The sequence below is a fragment of the Dermochelys coriacea genome, chromosome 26, assembly GCF_009764565.3.
Source record: "Dermochelys coriacea isolate rDerCor1 chromosome 26, rDerCor1.pri.v4, whole genome shotgun sequence".
Taxonomy (NCBI): Eukaryota; Metazoa; Chordata; order Testudines; family Dermochelyidae; genus Dermochelys; species Dermochelys coriacea.
Genome location: NC_050093.1, coordinates 11016322 through 11039203, shown reverse-complemented (window position 1 = coordinate 11039203; position 22882 = coordinate 11016322). Strand labels below are relative to the sequence as shown.

Below are 22882 nucleotides of genomic sequence, written 5' to 3'. Positions count from 1 at the left end.
AAAAAACAACTATGGTTTAGATATTGCTACAATGCTTGTGCAAGAACATTTGGCGAATGCAGTATGCTTCACTCATGAGCTTGATCGCACTCACTGCTGTCGTTTTTGCAGAACACTGTCTGTCCCTCTGCTTTTCTCCCATCTCGGGGCATGTCTATACAGAGACCTTGTGCACGGGGAGCCAGGCTGTAAAACTGCAGAGTGCACTAGGGAACCTCAGCACATTATAGCAGGGTCCACACGGCTACTTAACGTGTGGCAGGCTAGAGCACTGTCGATTTACGTCCTGGCTTGCCACAAAAAGTCTTGTGTAGACAACACCCTCCCCGCCCCCCGGGGGTGCAGAAAATTAAGCTTAATTGTCACTTGAGCTAGATCCGGGCCCAGAGAAGTTTCCTGTATTCGGATTTATTTACAACAATTCTCTTGGCCGAACTATTTCCAGAGCTCTTAACAAAAGGAGAGTGGTCTATTTCCTACTAGCAAACCCTAATAAAGAATGTTTGAGAAATAGTTTTTCAAACTGAAACAGCCACAAATTAGTTAGCCTCTTACAGTTGGTAGGGCAACTTCCACATTCTCTGTATGTGTGTATATGTTCCATCCAATGAAGTGGGCTGTAGCCCAGGAAAGCTTATGCTCTAATAAACTTGTTAGTCTCTAGGGTGCCACAAAATGTGACTTTTTTTAGAGCTGCAAGTTCTCAGACTTTGTAAGAGTTAATGAACTTGCATGGACTTGCGTAGTACATTTAGTTACGCATGTCAACATTCAGTACAGGGGGTTGTGGTTACATTGATTACCTTTTCATGCTAAAATTAAGGGAGACTGAATAGTTCCCTGCAGTAACTTGTGTCTTCTCCCTTCTTTAAAAGGAAGACTATGTATCTGTGACCGACTCCTACCTTTACGCCTTAGTTTTACAACACTAATATTTTGAGCTGGTGCAGGAGAGGCCTAGCAAGAGCAGTTTTGCAAATTGTAACTAATATGATTTTTTTTCATGACATGTTGTTTGCTTGTTTGGACAAAAGCCTTTTAACAGATGCCAGTAAATTTAATATAGTCTTTCATGAAGTGTAAAATAGTGATGCGTGGTCTTGCTCACAAAAAATGCATTTTTTTTTTTTCTTTTTACAGGTTGATTTCCCGAGAAATCTGGCCAAATCTGTAACTGTAGAGTAAAAGCGCATCTGAATCTTAGGGGTATGGGGAAGTAAATGAAGAGACTTTTGGGGTACCAAAATACCTTGATTTTAAAGTCCCCTAGATCAAATCACCATAATTGTTACATTAGTGATTGTCAAATTGATTCCATATGCCCTGTCATTAGCTTTGTTTTGTTGAAAGGTGCTCACTAGGAGACTTGGTAAAGAGGTGAGATAAGTTAGGTATAAATGAACCTCCCTGATCTATGCAGATACTTTAGTCAATTGCATGTGCCTCAGCTAGTGAAGGTAGGTGCCACCAACTGACATGGAAATTAGAGCTGTAACAGGCTATAAATGAGCATACAGACACGATGGTTTAGAAGAGATTGTGCCCTGTTTACATAAAAAGATTTAAGGAGAGATTGATCAATCACTGGATTTCCCTTTATGTAATTTGGTTAGCATGCCGAAAATTAGCCTCAGAAAGAATCTGGTCTATGCCAAATGCCTAGCAACTGACAATCCTGCAGAGACAGTGGGCCAAAATCTGCTGTTAGACAACAGAACTCCAGAGTTGTTGGAGCTCATTCTAAATGAGAGCAGCAGCTGACCCAATGTTCGCAAACAATATCATCCCCTTGTTGCGTGGGAAGAAGGAGAAATCTATTGCTCCTACGTGACCATTGCAACACTATAGAGAATTCCAATTTAGGTGCTGGCTTTATTTTACTGCTGCGGTTAGCAAGTATGATTTGGAACATGTACAAGAAACTTGCTCTCAGAACAGGATCCTTGTATGTGCACAGAGTTAGTCGGGGCTTGCTACACTTGACAGTGTCCCTTAACAAAGATGTCAGTCTATCAAGGATACTGACTGTTTGTCAGGAGAGTTGCAGGGAACAAATGCATGGCTTTCATTGCTGTTACTTAGTGCTAGTGACAGCAAATAGTTTCCGCGGCATATATAGTTTGGGTTTGAGAATTAGACCAGAAAAGTGAACAAAGCTTCACTCCCAAGACTGCAAAACAATATTTTAAGTAGCTTGCATTGGATTAAAAGCAGAAGACATTAAATAGCAAAGGTAGCTTGAACTTCAGCAAAAGTCTTGTATTGCAAAAGGATGAATGTCATTGGTGGGTTTGAAGTAAACAGCCAGAGTTATAAGCAAGGCATATAAAAGAACATAGTACTGTAAGACAAAGTGAAGCCTGTAGCTTATTAATGGAACATGAAGGTCACTCCGCAATATTTAGGGATTTTCTTCTTCACAAGATGTAATATTTTGACCTTGTAGAAGTCTGCTTTACCAGAGGGCCTGTCAAACACTAGGGTAAGAACACGGCTCTCTGAGTATACTGTAGTCAGTTGCTCATACAGGTTCAAAGGACCGTAGCTATAGCAATGCCATCTCCCATTCTTAAAATTGATATTAACTGAATTTAGACTTCCTGCATTTTTGTATCTTATTCATAAGTCTGTTCCCTGCTTAGTTGGACTATCTTAGCAAGAGTTTGATTTTTCTTTAAAATGACAGACTTGAGTACACTTGTTAATGCATTGTATGGGGGCCATGATTTGTGCTGAGCTATTAATTTGAATTTAGGAACGAAGTAGTAATTATAGCAATTTAATTCCTACAGTATTACAATAGATGCTAATTTCATTAGACACCTCAGCCTGAATTGACAATTGAGACTTCCCCACAATGATTTACAAACAAGCAACATTTTTGGTATAGGCAAGCTCTACATGTTAGCTAAAGACAGTTTAACATAAGCTGAGGCAAGTCGCATCAGGAGGAAGGTTAAGATTAGTTTCATTTTTAAAAGGGAGGGAGCTGCCGTTAAACTTGGAAGGGCTGAAGTCAAGGGGAGAATGTGCAGGTTAAGATCCTATGTCCTTGTTGGCAGTGATTCCAACGTAAGTGAGACCCTTAAAGGGGGAAGCATTCTGAGTATGCTGTTGTACCCATCGACTTCTGGGAGAGGAATGGATTTGGAGGTCTCTTTTTCCCTAATTAACTTGGAAGGTGAGCTAGAAGTGCTAGTCTAGGTTTGTACAGATGAGATTTTATTTTAGAAGTAGGGCAGCTGCTTCTCTGCTGGTATATTTAAATATGAATTGCTACATGGTACAAATCCGATTGAGAACGTCATCAAGTGCTTACTACTTATGAAAAGAAAATAGCTACATTGATATAAAGGACCAAAGAAACGGGATACTAAATTAAAGAGCTGTAGGTCTGATGGTTTCTACAAAGCTGTTTTACCTTGCAATATTTATAAAATTGCACAGTCACTCATTTAGTTTGATAGGATGGACAGTGCCAAAGACTTTACAAAATTGAGCTCAATTGCTTACTAAGGAAAATTGCAGAGGAAGAGATTAAACCAGGGAACTACATGAAGGTCCAAAACTCAGCCTGCTAAAATCGAAATGTATGTGACTAGAGTATCAGATACTGCAATGCCTAAAAAGAAAGTTATAGAACACGCTCACTGTGAAGAATTTTTTTTGAATGATTATGGTAGGATATCCTTAAAGCATGTCATTTTTTTTTTTGCCAATTGCCATGCCAGTGTATACAGGATTTTCTTATCTCGCTAGTTTGATGAAACAGTGTTGTCTCCCCCTCCAACTAGTTTATCCTCCTGCTGCTACCTGGAAGTTTTAGAATGTCTTGTGCTCTCTGAAATGAATGTTTAGGTTACTGAGCCAGTAACATTAATTCCTTCCTAACTGATTGATGTATTTAAAAAAATTCAGTAGCCCTCTCCTTAAAATTGAGCCTCAGATCAATCAAATGCATAGGCTCACCCTTGCTGTTAGTATATGGCTGATAGTCAGTTTGCCTAAACTTGTCTGAAAAGAATTTTTAGTAAGAATGTAGCATATGTTCACTTTTGTTTTAGTGCGTATACTCTTCTCCTAGTCTGTGTGCATAAAGAGTTAAACAATAACTCCTGCTGCTATTTCAAGAGAAGACATTGAAGGTTTCCTACCAATTATTTAACAAATCCAGAGTGGTTTTTAACTTACTGAAATATAGAACTAGACAATTTTTCAGACAAAGAACTCTGCTCTTCCCTGTGGAAGTGCTGTTGTATTTGCTAAGCAGGACTCAAAGCTGTTCCAGGAGTCAACTTGCATTAAGCCATTCGGTCTCCCCTATCCTGCTAATCCATGCTGCCCGTTGTTAGAGTATTGCATAAAAGACTGCAAGAGGAGACAGCGTGTGTGTTTAAAATCTTGCCATATTTACCAATACAATGGCACTTACAGCGTGTCCCATGATTAGTACGCTATGGGTTTTGCCAGGGTATGGTTTTAACTAGCACCCTCTCTATTTATGGACTAAATTACTCTGATCTGTACTTTGCTCAGAAGGAAAGCTCTGCAAGTGTGGATATTCTTTGGGCCTCAACTTTTACTGAACAGAAAGACCCAGAGGCAACAAACCTGGCCTCTATTCTAGTTTAAATTATGTGCCAATAAAGAGGTTGTCCTAAAAACATTTGAACAGTTTTTCAAAGGTAAGATTAACAAATTCCACTGTAATCCCCACCTAGAAATAATGTTGATGTGCTTCTGGCACTGGTGTGTTAAATGAAGTACGCTTGGTTTGCTCAAAGGCAATTCATTGCAAAAAAAAGTGGAGGTACACTTTTAAAATGACTATTCAAATACAGGGGTGGGGGTAGAAGTCGGTTTTAAAAATCTTCACTCAACTTGCATTTAAAACACAGGAATGTTTGAAAAACAGAGCCCAATGACTATGTTCCAGAAGCAAGTCTTGTCAAGCCTGGTTACTATGCTGCCAAATGGGAGACTAAAGGTGTTTGTGTGTATTGCACTCAGTGGTGTGACTTAGGACATACCTGAGCTATTGATCTATTTAGTTCAAGTAACAATAGTGATGAAGCTGTGGCTATACAAGCCCATCCAGGACTTGCATCCTGCAGCTTCACTGTTAACAGTATTCAAGCTAGTTCTGTTATATCTACATGTGCTGCAGTCACAACTGACTGTAGTGTAGACATACCCTGGGATTGGTGATGCCTTTAGTATGGGATGTTGTACAGCTCTTCCCTCCTCCAGAAGTCACCTGCTAGTCCTTCAGAGCACAGGCAGACAACATGGAAGATGAAGGGGTCTGCAAACAGAGTAAGTCACGCTAAAGCAGATTGTGACCGCTTAGTTGTGGCAAAGGTTAGGCCCTAAGCAAGTACCCAATAGACATTTACCTCAAGACATGGGATCCCTCCCCAGTGGGAGAAAACTGACAGAAAGCCATTGGTATCTATCTGAATTGAAAGCTAACTTAGTTTCCTTTCCTTCTTCACTGTGTGTAAACAGACATTTTAAGTGGCAACTATTACCATTGTTTTCCTTTGCATGTACATATCCAGCTGAGTTGGTTTATGGGGACCATTCGGTAGCTTGCTTCTTGTTATATGCTGTCTGCAGAAGATGTTTTAATTTTGTGTGTCGTATTTTATAATTTGAGTTTTGTATCTCACCCTTTGAATAAAATGAAGTGCCCAACATTAAGTGGAGAGATGTCATCTTTAGTTAAATCCATCATGTGAAATTTTCTACTGCTAAAACGATCCGTAGAAGGAGCATTATTCTCTAAAGTTTTAACTGAATTCAAATATTCATTATATGATGGCAGATCTGACACTCCCACTACTGATTTAGGAATACAGCTTCACCCTTAGGGCAGCAGGATGATGGGAATTATCTTGGCATCTGTAACTTCCGTGAATGTAGTAATTGCCATACTTAATCAGAAGAGTCATCCATCTGGCCCTGCACTCAGTGCCCCAGTTGGAAATATAACAAGCTCCACAATGAACTATTATAGAATAAGCTTTCCTAAGGGGCAGGCTTGTCCTAAACCATGTCACTTAGACATAGATTCATGCCCCAATGCATGAGCATTTTTATCCCTTCCAATCTAACTGTGCTCGTTATCCATATTTTAATATAGGATTTAAAAACCCGAGTTGTAGGTACACAGCAACTGAACTGATTCCAGGAGGCATAACAGTAAAAGTTTGTAAATACAGCAGCAAAATATGCCCCAGGCCCTCCCCAGAAGTGACTGACGCTGATTGAATCCTACCACGCTCTTGGCCTCACTGATATCTTGCGACAGAGCTCTAAAGAATGGAGTCAGACCTACTCCAGTTTTGAACATCCAAAGAATTATGTTCAGGAACTTCTCTGGCCTATGTTATACAAGCAGTCAGACTGGGTAATCCTTCCAACCTTGGAATCTAAAACATGGTTGCCAATACGCTTCACACCATGACTAGGGTGACCAGAGGTCCCGATTTTTGGGTCTCTCTTATTACCCCCCCCCACCCCCGTCCCGATTTTTCACACTTGCTATCTGGTCACCGTAACCATGATTTAAAAAAAAAAAAAAAAAAACCCTCCAGTCCTGCCACTTGGCCTAATGGAAAGTCTCTTACAGCAGCTGTAGTTCCGATTGCATCTAGTGGAGGGCAGCGATGCACACACTAGCCTGTGAATATAGGCCTTAAGCACTAACAGTTGTCAAAAGAAATGAAACTTATGCTCAAGCAACGATCCAAGTGGCTGTTTTGACTCTCAGCCAAATTCATTCCTAACCCAACTCCATGGATTTAAAATGGACAAATCCCCCAAACACCAGCTTAGCAACATTGCCAGGTCACTAACTTGTAGGAGTAGTTCTCGTTAATTTGCATTATAGATTTTGCAACATCTAGAAGCCACAACCAAGAGCAGGCCACCCTCATGCTATATACTAGAGCAGTGGCTCTCGACCTTTCCAGACGACTGTACCCCTTTCGGGAGCCTGATTTGTCCTGAGTACCCGCAAGTTAAGAGTATGTGGGAGTTGTCCTTCCTATTCATCTACAACTTCTAAAATGGTGCCCACTGGTCCCCCCCGCATGCTACTCCTTGCCACCTTCACTTCTAGTATTCCAAACCTTAAATCAGAGGGTTTCCAATTCTCCCCTCATTTATCCTACTCTGTTACAAACTGTACCTCTAACAACTGCTGGAGCCTGAAGGGCTAGTGGTCAGCGCTATCCTGGGATTTAGGAGCCCTGGATTCCCCTCCCCCGCTCTGCCATGCTCTCGGTAGGACTTGGGCAAGTCACCGAAGTCCAGATCCTCCAAAAATTTAGGCAACTAACTCCCACTGAAGTCACAGAGTTAGGATCCTCAGTGTCTTTGGGCCTGAGCTCTGCCCTCTCTACAATGGGAATAATAGCACATCCCTCCCCCACAGGGCTATTGTGGAGATAAATACATGTGAAGAGTGTTCGATGCTGAGATCGGCCATGGATAGTCCTGTCATCCTGGCTTTCTAATATTCCATTCAACTTGGGTGCTGGCATTTTTACATAGACTGCCACAAGTCGTAAAATCTGGATCCCTAAGATTCTCTAAAAACAGAGACAATCTGGTCATGTTAGGTGCATGATCAGATTCTGTAGTAACTTCAGCATAACAAAAGGGGAAGGCATGCATGGTACCTTCTACAAGGGGTGTTTTAGACTCAGTTTTAGACACTAAGGCCAGAAGGGACCATCAGGATCATCTAATCCAGTGGGCTTCAACCTTTTTTCCATTTGCAGACCCCTAAAAAATTCCAAAGTGAGGTGTGGGTCCCTTTGGGAAGCTTAATCTGCAGACGGCCGGGGATCCCCGGACCACATGTTTAAAACCACTGATCTAGTCTGACCTTCTGCACATTGCAGAGCACAGAACCTCACCCACGCTGTTTTTAAATGCAAGATGAAAGAGCCCTCACAGGTTACGACATGCTGATGTAAACAGTTTAAGCAAATCTCTGCCCTAGTGACAAACCAAACACCGCGGAGACTGGCTTGTGCACAAAACAATGCATTATACTCATGGTCCAAGCCCACAATAATGCAATACACTGAAAAACAAGTCAAGTCCCACTCATCTGCTGTACCAGCGGAGCTTTGTGCTGCTTCACCGGAACACAGCATTGCTAAAGCTGGTGTAGCCAACCAGCCAGCCATAGGTGCACGTGGTATATGGGGATAGATCTTCTGGTAGCACAGAGCTGATGTAGCAGCGCCAGTCCCCATCCCTCCAGTCAGCATAAGGGGTGTGACTGGAGATCCCCGTTTCTCAGCTCTTTATAGCTTCCACATAAGCCCCTTGGGCTATAAACTAGAGCAAGCAGAAGGCTGCTCTAAATTATGCAACTGGATGAACAGCAAGTCCCAGGTACGGAGGAGAGGGGGTGTAGGTCAACATACACACACAGCTCTTGGAGTTATGCTCCTTGGGATTGGGGGCTGGGGCTATATTCCCCAGCTTTATGAACCTCTTTGCCCCCCAGCAACACTGGGAAAACTTGTTTATGGAAACAGGACAATGCTGCAGGGTAAAACTAATTCAGGCAGGTTTTTACAGCGTCTCTTCCCGGAGGGAGCAGGGTTTTGTTACATGCACCAACCAGTCATTTAAAAAACAAAGAAGCGGATGAGAAACACTCTGATCACCGCCTTACAGGCCTGTTCAAGTGTACCGCCTACTATTTGGATTCCTAGGGTGCTTTCTGCCTGTACAGCGCCCGCAACGTGCGAGTGAGCGCTCGCCTTCACCTCCTCTGTGGCTTATCGGAGACATGACTCATACCCCTCCGTCATGAGCAGACACCACAGGATCTGCCCTGACAGTTATTTCACATCCTATACATTATTACCCCCGGTTATCAAATCACAGCTCCTGCAACGCCTGATCTTTCCTTGGCTGGAGAAAACACAGATGGTTACTGGCCTACGCTACCAAAAATATGGTTTAATTCAATTTCTAGAATCCTCAGGAGGAGGGGGGTTGCCACGTGGCTCTGTGTGTGTGTAAGTAATTCGGAGGCCGTCTCCATGCAACGCTTGCCACAGGGCAGAATTCCACATTCGCTGCAAAAACACTCCGCTTTAGCAGGGGAAAGGGCAGGTAGGGGAAACAGACCGTCTTGAAACTTGACCTGTACAGGGGCGGATTAAAATTCAGCGGAACCAGTTACCAGCAAAATGCCACCGGACACATCCAACCTAAACCTTTTGCTCAGCACAGCCTGCCTCTCTCTATAGTAGACTATTCTTCCTTCTAAATAAATGCTTGACCCTCTCTTTCCTGCTTGAATCTTTGATCTTCCTCCTAAGCAGAGCAGGCAACAAGCCAGCAGCAATCAGCTGTACACAGTTCAGACCCCAGCTGCTTGCTCTCCCATTAATATCCCCAGCCACAGAGCAAAGATCACAACAATCCACCCCCTGGCATTTTAATTGAGGACTCCAGATTCCATTGCTGCACAATATCCTTAGTCCCATGGGGAGGTCCTCCAGGAATTAGGTTCTAACACTGGCTGAAACTTTTTCATCACAGCTCTTTTGTGCCCCGCTCCCCTATTGACAGGGCACATTTTCATGAAAACCCCATTTTCATTGCATTTTGGGGGTGGTTTTCACTGGGAAAAACAAAACAAGCATGTGTCCGTTCTCCCAAATGGAAAAAGAGTTGTTGTTGTTTTTCCTGACAAAACTAGCTTCCGGGTTTGTTTAGCGCAGTAAACGAACTCTGTTGGCTGCCCTTGGTGTTTGTCGGTGGGTGCCCGCTACGAATCGAGCAAAGACCTGGTAGCTTTGAGGCCATGCAGGTCTCCTCCTGGAGCTGTTACACGAGCAGCAACGGGAACCAATATGCTTTAGTAGCAGCAGGAAAGATGGGATGCATGCAGGCGTGCAACTAGCAGAGCCAGCTAACTGTGGAGCTCGTGCCAGACACAGGGATCGCTGAAACCAAAAGGAGGGGAAATTGAAAAGCACCAGCGCATACAATAACCAACTGCAGGACAGCCACCCCAGAGACAGCGGCAGGAGATGCCCAGCCAGCTCTCACTCAACTGGGTGGGTGGGGGGGAAGACTCCTTTTGTATTCCTTTGAAAGCAGTTTTTGAAGCATCTTCCCAATTGAGGATGGACGCTGCTGGACGGGTCTGTGAGATTTACAGCCGTGCTCAGCCTTTCAAAAAAGCCAACCAAGTCTTCCTTAATCAAGTAGCCAAACAGTTCTATTAATGCAACATTAACCCTGCGAAGCCAGCCATTCCGAAAGGATTGAGGGGGCTGTCCCATGCCAGGAATTGCTGAACGCCGTGCAAATCCCCACCTACCCTCACCAAAAAAATCAACAGCCATAGATTTTTTTGAATCACAAGGCAAAATAGGGGGCTTTGCTCACTAATCACTTTGCTAAGTGCGGGGTATCAGAGGACAGCGTTTGTTTAGATCACAGTCTGGCTTACAGAACCACCGCACCATGTAAGAACCTAGTCTGACGGGCAGGCTTCCTTCAGGAAGGGCTCAAGGACAGAGCAGAACGTGAATGAATGAATCAGCTCAAGAAAGGCCACTTCTGCGGGGTATTGCCAGACCTAGGGCAGGGGAGGCAAACACGTTACCGAGGTGAAACGAACGTGGCAGGCATGCCAATAAACTGAAGACCGGCAGGAGTTCCTAGCACTGGACTGTCCAGCCACAAAGTAATAAGTGACCCAAACTCAATGTGAGCTTGTGGGGGAAGAGAAGGGTGTTGGCTCAACTTCTTGGACTCTGAACACCGGATCAGGGGTGCGTGTGGGGGGAAAAGGGCTTGTAGGTTTATATGACTAAATCAAACACCAAGCTCCAGAGGTTCTCCTCATTTCCAGTACCCTTTCCTACATCTCTGACCTTCCTTTGGTTCCTGGGGGTAAGGTATAATCAATCCCCCGCGAACTGCACCTGCGCTGTTCCGGCTGTGTCAGTCGGTCTGCCAGGGTCACACGGTGGACCTGTGCACCATCCCAAGCTGTGCCGCAGGAACGGCCAACACAGCTGAAAAAGTTTCAGCTTGAAAATACTGTTGTACGTGGGCGAGGCCATTTCAGTCTGGGTGCTGCACCGGGCTAGGGCGGTTGACATGAAGCGACCTAGCAATGGTGCATGAATACAACCTCGGAGCTCTTCCCTCTGCGCGCCGCAGAGAGCGGGATTTGAACAGGGCAGAGAAATGGCATGACGCACACCGTGCCAGCGTCAGCAGAGACGCGACTGCCTGAATCCAGGGCTGTTGGGTTGCTCAGCGAAGAGTAACTTGAATGAGAAATGAGGCCCTGGCCAGAGTCACAGAACCCACCACCAACTAGTTTTTGAGGCTCAGACTTGCGATGCGCGTAGCTACAAATATGTCAAGTAGATCTCAAAGCTCTTTACAAAAGGTCAGTCTCATTATACCCATGCTACAGATGGGGAAACTGAGGCACAAAGAAGGGAAGCGACTTGCCCAAGGTCACCTAGCTGGCCAGTGGCAGAGCTAGGAATAGAACCCAAGTCTCCTGAGTCCCAGTCAGAGTTTAAGGCCAGAAGAGATCAGATCATTTAATCTGACCACTTGCATAGCAAAGGGCACTACCACCACCCTGCCACCTGCACACTAAATCAAATGGTTTAGTCCAGTGCGCTCTTTCAATACTCCTCATTTAAATTTTCTAATAACTGCTTGTGTGCAGATACAGCAGCCATTTCCCCCTCCAGAACAGCTGCAGTCTCTTAGAGGAGGTACACACACTGTGCTCTCGCTCATCACATGCTTCTTTCCCTTATTCTAAAAAGCAAGCCAGGAGTTCTTGAACTTTGTCACAGTGTGGACCACAATTTAGTAGGGCAGTTGGCTCCTGCAAACCTCCCCCAATTTATATTTGCAGTATTCTGTTTAGCCATTAGATGTCACTGTAGGTAGTCCCTGGTAAACAAGAGAGACAAAGCTGGGACACAAGCCTGGTGTTGCTATGGCTGGTGGTGTGTTTTTTAAAACATCCTTTAAGAAAGATCCCATATATCCTGACACTCTTCCCCCCCCCCCCCATTTGGAATCACCACATGCCCAACTACAGCCAATGACTCTATGGAAAAGTAATAGGGAAAAGTCATGTGTTCAGAGTGGCCTTGAATTTAACAACAGCTGGAAACAAAGAAGAGCCAGAACCATGCGCTCAGCAGAACAGCAGCCGGCACTCTATGGATACCTGGAGGCTCATGGACCATTGCTCTGAAACGAATCCTTTTCGACTCCAGGTATGGGGCTGCTCTTTGCACATGGAAAAGAAGCCTTTCAAAATGACACTAGAGGTGAGCCTTAACTTGTTGGTTCAAGAAAGCCCCTAGTGAGAAGGGAACAAAGAGGTAAATGTGACGTTGGGGCAGACTTTATAAAAGGAAGGATCATCCCTGTTTTACAGATGGGGAAGCGACTTATCAAATGTCGGGCATTAGATTCAGACTTTAAGGCCAGAAGGGATCATCATGATCATCTAGTCTGACCTCCTGCACGTGGCAGGCCACAGAACCTCACCCACCCACTCCTGTAACAGGCCCCGAACCCTTGGCTGAGTCACTGAAGTCCTTAGATCATAGTTTAAAGACTTCTATTCCCTATGCTATTCCTTGAACCCAAGTCTTCCCCTCCTGCCATCCCCTTACAGAAAAGGATTCCAAATTTGAATTTTTATGTTTTCCATCTCTAGTAACTGGGCTCGGAGCCTCGGATGCGTGTGCACATGCATGCTGTATTAAACAAGCTGCCTGAGGGAGTGGAGTCACATTGGAATCCCCACCTGCATTGTTACATTCCCATCGCCCGCCAGCAGCGCTCTGCATGCCGAATGGACAGCCCCACAACTTAATGGGAAATCTCCAAAGCCGACTGACACAACCGCTACCCTAAGGTTGCCCGGCTTCCGTGCAAACTGAAATACAAGCCTGTATTCACCGAGGGAGTCCCAGGAGCTGAAGATCCATCTGCATGGAGTATTGAGTGAGACAAAACCCCGGGGGAAGAAGGGCTGGGAAGGCTGAAAAACATCTGGGCCTTGCTTCATGACTCTCCCTGTAGGGTTGTGGGAGGGGCTGGTTCCACACTCTCCACTAGTTTTCCATTCATTGCCTGGAAAGAGGAAGAGCTGGACAGGCAGATTGGAGAGCTGATCCTGTGGCTAATAATATAAGTAGTGAAACTGCCATGGGCTTCAGGGGCAGCAGGATTAGACCCTTACCTAAATTAGACCCTTTTTGAATGTAGCCATTTTAGGAATAAACAAGGGTCTAAAATTTCACCTCTCCCTCTGTGCGACACCCCCGTAGCCCCAGTTGGCTAGGAAAATGGTCTCCCCATCATACCTCCGAGACTTGTTCTTTTGTGGACAACTTGTGGGGGGGGGGGGGGGGGGGGGGGGGGTTAGGGCCTGATCCTGCAGTCCTTACTTGGGCAAAACTCCCACTGCCGTCCCAGGGATGGAGAAGGGTTGTTTAGCCTAGTTGCACTGATACATGGACTATTTCTGGCTGGAGAGGAAGTCACGGCTTGGTCTGCTGCACATTTTAGCCCCAGAATTCCTGTCGCATTATGTCCATTCTACCAGAACGGAGCACATACAGTGCTCCTTAAAAGGGAATATTTTTCTAACGGCACAGTTCTCTGTAATTAGCTTACATAGTGAGTATTACTGTAAAAGTGGAATTATTCTCCTCTTCGACACAGGGAAACAAGCATACCAAGGTCTCCTTTGTTTAAAGCAAAGAATTAAAACCAGTGAAGATCTCCGATCTCAGAAAGCTTCAAAATAGTGCATTATCTTCCCTGCTTCGCACAGCGCCACTAATGGCCTGGTTTTCAAAGGGGTCCAGCTTGATATTCCTTACAGGGACCTGATTTTCAAAGACCACTTTTTGAAAATCAGGGCCTTTTAAGGCATCTCAGGTGGGTATCTCCAAAGTTAAGGCATACAGAAGTCACTGGGCACTTTTGAAAAACTTGGCCTAAAGATAAACATTCCCCATTCCCCACTCCTAACACCCACCATGGGATTTAAAAAGCCAGGATTGTTTTAAAAAGAAAATGAAGAACATTTGTGCTGGAAGCTACAAATGCATCTTTCTTGGCTGGTTCCTACCCGTCTTGGCTCCCAGCGCCCAAGAAACATAGCCGAGGTCAAGAACTGTTTGACGAGTATGCAATGAGATTCGAGGGCAGAGACGGAATGTAGATGGTTTTGGTGCATAACTAAATTTTGTGCCTTGGTTTAAATTTCATGCCTTTCCCCATATTGAAATGGCCAGGAAGTGCCTATGCGGACCTTTCTTGGGCTTCAAGTATTACTGGTTTAAAAGCTGAAATGCAAAGACTGCCTCGCTAAAGGAAAAATCAACTCCAATCAGCGTGACATCATCTCAGTGTGAGAATTTGGAACGGGTTCTTCAAAACAATTCCACATTCTTCGGGGAAGAGGTAACCAGAGGTCACTGCAAAATCCAGGAGTGAAATCCAGACCCCCTTGAAATCAGCAGCAAAACTCCCATCGACTTTAACGGAGCCAGGATTTCACCCTCCGTTTACATGAATTTATTGGAGATGAAAGGAAACCCTGGAGATCTAACTCCTTTGTTTATCAGCAGCACTGGGGCAGGGAATGAATCCACATTTCCTCCACTAGTGGGCACCAGCCCTGAACTGATGGAGGGGAGGTTTTCATGGCGTTCTCAGGTTGCCCATCCCTGAGGGGAACAACTAAAGGATTTCCTTTTTTCCTGTTCAAATAAAGACCCAAGCAATCCACTGCACTAGCCACCCCGGGGAGGAAGGAGGGCTTATGGGGCTAGGCTGGGACTCATTCCCTGTTCCTCCACTGCGTAACCTTGGGCAAGTCATTTAGTCGTTCCGTGCCTCAGTTTCCAATCTGTAAAGCAGGGGCAACAGCCCTGCCCTGCCTTGCAGCCCTGCCGTGAGGATAAACATGTTAATGATTATTGGGGCCACGTAAGTACCTAAGACAGGGAGATAAGCAAACAGCTCTATCATGCAACAGGAATGTTGGTTTAAAAGCAGTAAACACCTCCTGTTCTCCCAACTGACCCTCTGCACTCCCCCAGAGGCCTTCCGAGCATGCCCGAAAGGTCAGTCGATTCAGGCCGTTTCACACCAAGGAGGGCCCCAGGCTCCAGAGCTAAAGGGCCTCCCTGAGAATGCCCGGTGGGCAGCCCTCTCCTTTCTGCAATGAGACGGATCAGCAGATGGCGGGGTGGGGGCAGGAGGGCGGGGGGGGGGGGGGGGGAAGAGGCGTTCTCAGGTATGCAGGTTCCTGACCACTCGGGGCTTTATTGCTACAAGAAAACGCTTCAAAAACTCTGCCTGGGAACCAAATCGGTGGCCAGCTCAGACGTGGAGCACGTTGCAGCGACCGAAGCTCACGGCGAGAGGAGCATGGGTGACGGCAGCAGGGGCTGCCTTCAAAGGAAAGGAGACGGGGCAGACCCTGCTGCAATGGGAGGCAGCGTGGCCTAGTGGATAAGGGACTGGACTGGGAACTAAGAGTCCTGGATTCACCCAGCTCTGCAACTGGATTTCTGCCCTGCGCCTCAGTTTCTCCATCAATAAAATGGATCATGCTACTGCTCTCCTTTGTAAAATGCATTCTGATGGAAAGCCCTGTATAAGTGTACTACGATAATCATGCAAATGTCATGGCCAAACCTGAAAGAGCAGCCCCCCCCCCCCCCCAACACCACTGCTGTGGGACCAGCTCCTGCATGAGGGCTTCCCCGCAGGGGTTTACCTGGCCTCACTTCACTTTTAATAACTTATGTCCCCTCTCAGGGATGGGGGGGGGGCGGGGGGAGAGGTCACACTGCTCTATGAGGATAGGCTAAAAGGCAAGGGCTGAGCCTGGCATTGACTCAGTGGGCAAAGCACGGGGGCCAGCCGCTGCCTGGCTCCATGGGGATACCCAGGGGAACATTTCTGGGGGTGCCCCTGAAGAGAACCTCAGTGGGCATGCTCCGAATCATAGTGCCAGCCCTATGAACGACCCAGCAAAGACCCTGGCACAAGGAATATCAGAGACCAATAGAGCTGCGTTGGAAGGGAAATTTGATTGTGCAGAACCTCACTGTAAATCCTTCGGAATATCTGTCTGAGTCACTTACTGGCTTTGGGGTTAGATTTATTCTGTCTGTCGGTCTACCATCACTCCGTGTTGCACAATCGGCTGGGGAGACGGAAAAAACCCCAAAGGAACTCCTAACATTTCTACAGAAGAAAACCAGGCTAGATGCCATTTCTTTTGGTTACCAGGAGATCCTGCCTTCTGAAAGTCATCCAAGGCCACTCAGTGATTTGCCCCCTGGCTCCACTCATGGCAAGAGAAACACAGCTGGAAAATTTATGGCAAGCTCTTGGGAAGGGAAAGGAGCAGTTACTGTGCACACCTCAAGTTCAGACAGTGGTAACGAGAGACAGAAGAAGAATGCTCTTGTGTTTAAGCCATTAGGCTGGGATGCAGGAGATCCCTGGCCCGGCCATACTTCCTGTGGGCAAATCACTTAGCCCCAGGTCCTCAACAAGTATTTAGGCATTTAACGCCTATTGAAATCAACAGGAGTTGCGTGCTTTTAAGGCCAAGATTCTCCAAAGCATGTCTCTCTGTGCCTCAGTTCCCCATCTATAAAATGGGGGTAAGGTTTCATTTCTCGTTTATTTAGGCCAAGTTCTTCAGGACAGGAACTCTCATGCATTTGTACAGCTCCTAATACAACAGAGCACACATTTTGGTTGGGGCCTTAGGCGCTCCCATTATACAAATGGCCACCGATACAGGCAGGTTAGGCCAGTCCCGGCGGATTAGCTGGAGAAAGTAAGGAGTCGCAGGATTTTAATCTCATTTTAGCCATTGTGTGAGAAGGATTTTTAAGGCGCTGTAGAATCACCTGGAGCAGATGAGCAGGGGCATTTAATCAAAATCAGAGAAGGCCCCTGTCTTGTCTGTGCTTTCACCATATCTGAGCCTCACTTAGTCACCAAGTCTGCGATTATACTGAGAACTCCAAAGCCTCAACTGTTTCTTCTCCGCCTGAGCCCAGCCCGGCCCTCAGACTCGCCAGGAAAACAGCAGGAGCTGCGTGGCTCAAGTCACTGCAAACTAGTCTGGAACTGATCGCCCTCGAGCAACCACGCCTGCATCAGCCCGGTGACCTCAGCTCGCCTGTGCTGAGCTATGATGCGCAAAACAACTCTTCCAAAAAGCAGGAGGGAAAACCCTGAAAAGCAGCTGTTATTTTTCTTAGCTCCAAGTTCGCCGTTTGCCCGAGTTCCTCTCCGCTCCTGAACGGTTCCACCGCATCAGATCACAAAACCCACAGCTAAGAAAAGAAACCTCCACACCTTGCTTTTTGCCCAGCTTATTCCCCTAAACTAAACCAAACAGCAGCCAGGTAGTTTTAAAAGCTTTTTTATAGGACCCTCTACCTAGGTGCCTTCTCAAAGGCGTTCCCTAATTCATGATGGCCCAGAGCTTCACAAACATTCATCGCCTCTAAATTAAAAAAAAGAGGCTAAAGCCTATTTCTTAAACAGCACTTTCAATCTGTAGATCTCAAAGCACTTCACCATCTGAATGTTAATTTATCCTGAGTGCTATTAGCTCCATTAACGGGGGTAAACTGAGGGGGCACAGACATAAGGGACACAGGAAGTCCACGGCAGAGCTGGGAATTGAAGCCCCGGCTTTCACGTCCCAAGCATCTCAGGGTATGTCTACACTCCAATAAAAGACCCACAGCACCAAGTCTCAGAGCCCGGGTCAATTGGCTGGGTCCATGGAGCTCTGGCTGTAGGGTTAAAGATAGCAGGGCAGACATTTGGTCTTAGGCTGGAGCCCTGGCTCCGTGACTCACCCCCTTACCAGGTTTCAGAGCCCAAGCTCCAGCCTGAACGTCTACACTGCTATTTTAGCCCCGCAGCCCGAGTCAATTGACCTGCGCTCTGAGACTCAGCACCGCAGGTCTTTCATTGCAGTGTAGACGTACCCAGGCAGGTAAGTTTGGGGTGTAGAGGAGGAAACAGGTGCAAAGAGACTTAAGGCTCAATTTCCAGGGGGGCTGAGTTCCCACACCTACAAGTCATTTGAGTTCTAGTCACGCCTGGTGATGCTCAATGAAATGTGTGGGAGGCTGGACATATTTTCTGTTACAAAGAGCTTACAATCTAAATAGACACAACACACAGAAGGTGGGCAGGGAAACCGAGAAGTGACTTGCCCCAAGTCACACAATAGATCAGTGGAAGAACTGGGATCCAGATCCGAGTCCCTGTCCAGTGCTTTAGCCACTAGATCACGCAAGCAGAAATGCATACAAACACAGAAGCAGAAATCTTGCTGTTCTTGAAAGCAGTGGAGTTATTCACTTGGATAAAGCAAACAGGATTGGGCTGGACAGAGCATTCTGCCATGTAAGTTACTAGCATTAGGTATTGATGTTGTATAGAAGTGATACTGACACCCCTCCTTTGTCAAATGCTTTGAGAGCTACTGATGAAAAGCACTTTGTAAGAGCTAGGTATTATTATTATGCACAATTTCCAATTCCAAAACACTTGTCAATCATGATATTGGCTTTAAAATTAGGAGATTTGTTGTTAAATTGAGTTTGGGAATCTTTTTATTTGTGGGGTCACCAACAGTAGGGGGTCAAGTTTTCAAGCTTCTCTCCTCAGCCATGGGACTAAAATTATTTTTTTTAAAATTGAAAGCTGAGATTCTCACATTGTCACCTGATCCCAGGAGCTGAGGCTTTAAGAAAACACCAAATATCACCAGAGCTGACAATAGTTATGTTCACAGCACACGCAATGGGGGGTGGAGGAGGAAACCATTTACACTCTTGCAACCGAACACTGCTTTATCTCTTAGAATTTAGAAAAGAAAACACACAGCAACCAATTACTGAGAGACACAAAAGCAGGCTGGTCCTGAAGGCAGAAAGGTACAGCTCAAGCAACCTTGTTCTGGACTGATCACCCTTTTGAAGGCCCAGATCGCATGCCCTCTTGCCTTCAAGCAGGATCAGGAAACCCCTCACAATGTAAAGTGATAGCTTGTAATGGTAACACAGTTTCCAATACACCACACCCCTAGAGGTACACTGTCAACCAGAGCAAACAAGCTGTGAGCCCTCCCTGCTCATGGGGACAACAATTTACCTACCTCACAGCCTAAATCAGTTTCATGTTTAGAAAGTGTTCAGCGATCCCTGGACGAAAGGTTCTGTGCAGGCTCAGAGATGCCCAGGTCCTTGCCAGAAATGAGGGCGACGGATTTTTAGTTATTAAAGCATGTTGCTGCTAGAGCTTAATCCTGGCGAGACTGATGGAGATAAGGAGGCAGTGTGGTTTTCCACTGTGTGAGCGGAGGGGAAATATATTACACACGACGTATGTGTCACCCGACCGGCTAACTCAGCTGTGTAAAGTCTGGCTGAGCCAGAGCTCCTCATGGGTGCAGAAAGCTTCTGCCATCTGTGCAGTTCTGGGCTATTAATTTCCCTCACACACACACACACACACACACACACACACACACACACTTGCCTGAGCATAGGGAAGGGATTGTATCATTCCACTTGCAAATCTCAGTTCAAAGACTGAGTGGGAGCCACTGAAAGAAGTGAGAGAAAGTTCCATTGTGGGATCTGCCCAGTGTAAGTATCTAATCCAATAGTCCAGTGACATCAATGGAAAAGCTCCCACGGGGGTTGGATCTGGCCCTTACTGCACAGATCTGGATTTCTTTATCTGGTCTTGTCTATTTAGATTGTAAACAGTAGAGGGGAAAGACTGACTCTTTGGGTACACTGCAGCTGAAGGCCTCATTTCTCTGGAAGCAGACACTTTTGGGGTACATCTACGTTGCACGTTTCTTTTGGCGGCGTGCAATGTACACACACGGGTCTCCCCCTTAGCACGGGTATAAATAGCAGGGTAGATGGTGAGGCTTGGCTTGGGCGAGAAAAGACATCTGAAGGGTGTGGGTACGTACCCGAGTACCTACCCTACATGGTTCTCTACTCGCCTAAGCCATGCTGCCGTGTCTACACTGCTATTTTAGCAATGTAGCGTTCTACTGCCTCCCCCTGCCAGAGCCTTTCACCGAGACGTGTAGCTACACACTGCAGTGCGTGAACCCAGCTGGCTTTTCATTGTGGCGTGTAGCTACGCATACCCTGCATGCAGCTGCCAACGGTGCATGGTGTAGACATAACCTTAGGCAACTCAGTCCCATAGCAAAGATCCAGCCAGCACTGATGGAAGGTATTTTTTCTGCCGGAGTAGGACCACCACCTCCTGGAATGAGGTTACTTAAATTGATGAACGCGCTCTTCCATCAGCATAGCTGTGTCTACACTGTGAGTTTTGTTGGCATAGCTGTGTCAGTCAGGGGTGTGCTTCTTAGCTATACCAATGGGATATTTCACTATGGATCAAGCCATAACAGAATAGCGATTGCCCTTTAAATTCACACCCTATCTTATTTTTCAGTAGCTTCCCCATGCAGACAAGCCATAACTGACTTAAGCTACACTGAAGAAAGCCTGGTTTAGAGGACAAGTATCCACGCAGTCTTTTGCGCCAGTTTAATTAAACTCATTTAAAAAAAAAAGTCACATCTTAAGTTAAACTGGTGCAACTTTGCATGAAGACAAGCCCTTTAATAATGAACTAATTTACCTGAGAAGATGGAAAATAAAGTGTAGTAAGGAAGCATATAATTCAATTTCAGGTGTGGAGCCCTAATAATAATACCAAGCTCTTATATAGCACTTTCCACGCATAGATCGCAAAATACTTTACAAAGGAGATCGGTATCATTATCTCCATCTTACAGATGGGAAAACTGGGGCACAGAGAGGCGATGTGATCGGCAAGCTAATGGCAGAACCAAAAATAGAACCCAGGTCTCCTAAGCCCCAGTTCAGTGCTCTATCCATTAGACCTCACTGCTGCTGCAGCTTCACTGTTTGGGACCCGAGTTAGCTAGATTAAAGCTACGTCGGGTACGTCTGCTGCATTGCAATTACACCCAGCGACTGGAATATAGACGTACCCTTTGAATCTCTCCAACTTGCTAGCCTTGGCTCACACATATGCCAACATATTCAACTGTTTGTATCAAGATCCTAATGCACCAGGCTTCTCCTGAAAGTCACTCTTGCTCTCAGCAGCTCGAAGAAGCTGGGAGATTTTCCTGGCGCGTTGGCAGTTGAATGGGACAATTTTTTAGCTTTCTTGTCCTCTGTCTTCATGGTGGTCCTGCTAACGGGTGGATGGGCAGGGAGCTAAGAAACGATCCGAGTTTGCCAGATTGTGGTTCTCCCTCTAAATGGAGATTAGTAAACTCTTAACGTTTCCCGCTAACATGGACACATTAAAGGTTCCCCAGGCTAACAACATCTCTGCCTACAGTTCTGATCAAACTCAGCGGTTAACCCATCGAGTCAAGCAATTCTCCTCTGGCTAGCTTCCAGCAATTCAGGCCTCCCTTTATGCTTCCCATATTCCAGCCTGTTTTCCATTTGTTTAATATTTACATTGTGAGAACCAACCTAAACTGTGCCCAGTAGATTAGACCACTGGTCTGGGTGAGCCAGCAGCTGGCCTCCACCAAAGCATGGCGCTTCAGCCAAATGCTTTTGGTAAAACTTGAATTCAAAAGAGAAAAAGCAAAGGCCAAATCCTGCAGTCTTTAAGCAGGCAAAACTCGCAGTGACTTCAAACCCAGGAGCGGAAGGGTGGTCCAGTGGTTAGAGCATTAGCCTGATATTCAGTTCATTTTTCTGCTCTGCCGCAGGCCTCCTGAGACACCTTGGGTAGGTTGCCTAGACTCTGTGCCTCGGTTTCCCCAGCTGTAAAATGGGGATTATACTGCAGATTAACTATTTCTGATTAGGATTAAGCTAATTCAAAATAAGGCATTCATATTCTAGAATAAGAACATCCACCTATGGAGTTAATCAGGATTACCTACTTTGGAATAACTCTTCATGCAGAACAAGAAGCATGTCCACATGGGAGTTGGTGCTGAATAGCTATTGTACTTCAAACCCAAACACTAGTTTATTTTGTAACAACTTCCCCATATAGACAAGCCCATAGTCTAATGCTTGCTCTGCTTATGAAACCATATCAGTGCCTGGAACTTTTGAAGCCTGTTCTTCTCCAACAACTTTCCCAGTAACATAGAAGAGGCCAGCATGTCATTGATAAGATTCAGCCTAAGAGAAAACCAATCAGGCTCTTTCTGTTGGATGGCCCTGGTGCCCGGCTTTGTGAGCATCACTGTGGGATAATAGCTTTCAAACAACTGTGGCATATTTAGCGTTCCCCTGACATCGGTGTTTATAGCATCTTGTTCATATGCAGGGGTAACCATGAATGAATCCTCCTGTTCTAAAACCGCCCGGTTACAGAGGATGCTGTGAACCTGGACTCAGAATGGGAATTCAAATCAGCAAAGGGCCAAGCAAATTGTTTGGCTCCAATCTCTGTTTCAGGGAGTCTGTAAGACTGGGCTGGGAATCATGAGAACGTGTTCTCTCCCAAAGCCCCAGGTGCTTCGGTTTCCTGTCTCGGGTAGAAAGCTTGAAAGAACAGTCTCCTTTTCAGCACTGCCGATCCTACTCAGGACCCAGGAGTGCAACTTGCATGCCGGGAAACCCCCATTTAGCCAAACACTTCGGAGCCCCAGTGAAAGGTCCATGCTTGTTTTTATTAAGCGAGCTGCAGAGAGAGGCCTGCGCTGAGCTGAACTACACAGAGAAAAGGA

General features: G+C 45.9%; 1 protein-coding gene and 1 long non-coding RNA gene across 5 annotated transcripts in view; one reads left to right on the top strand and one right to left on the bottom strand.

The window, feature by feature from the left end:
• GFPT1 (glutamine--fructose-6-phosphate transaminase 1) overlaps positions 1–1956 on the top strand; it is a 56830-nt gene extending 54874 nt beyond the window's left edge. For all 4 annotated transcript variants that reach the window (XM_043503026.1, XM_038384654.2, XM_043503028.1 and 1 more), the window contains one exon: positions 1141–1956. In XM_043503026.1, the coding sequence (XP_043358961.1) occupies positions 1141–1185 (45 nt within the window). In that variant the 3' untranslated portion in view covers positions 1186–1956. The remainder of the gene's footprint in view (positions 1–1140) is intronic.
• The window catches only part of LOC119848623, a 37419-nt gene that overhangs the window by 5449 nt on the left and 9088 nt on the right, over positions 1–22882 (bottom strand). The window lies entirely within an intron of this gene.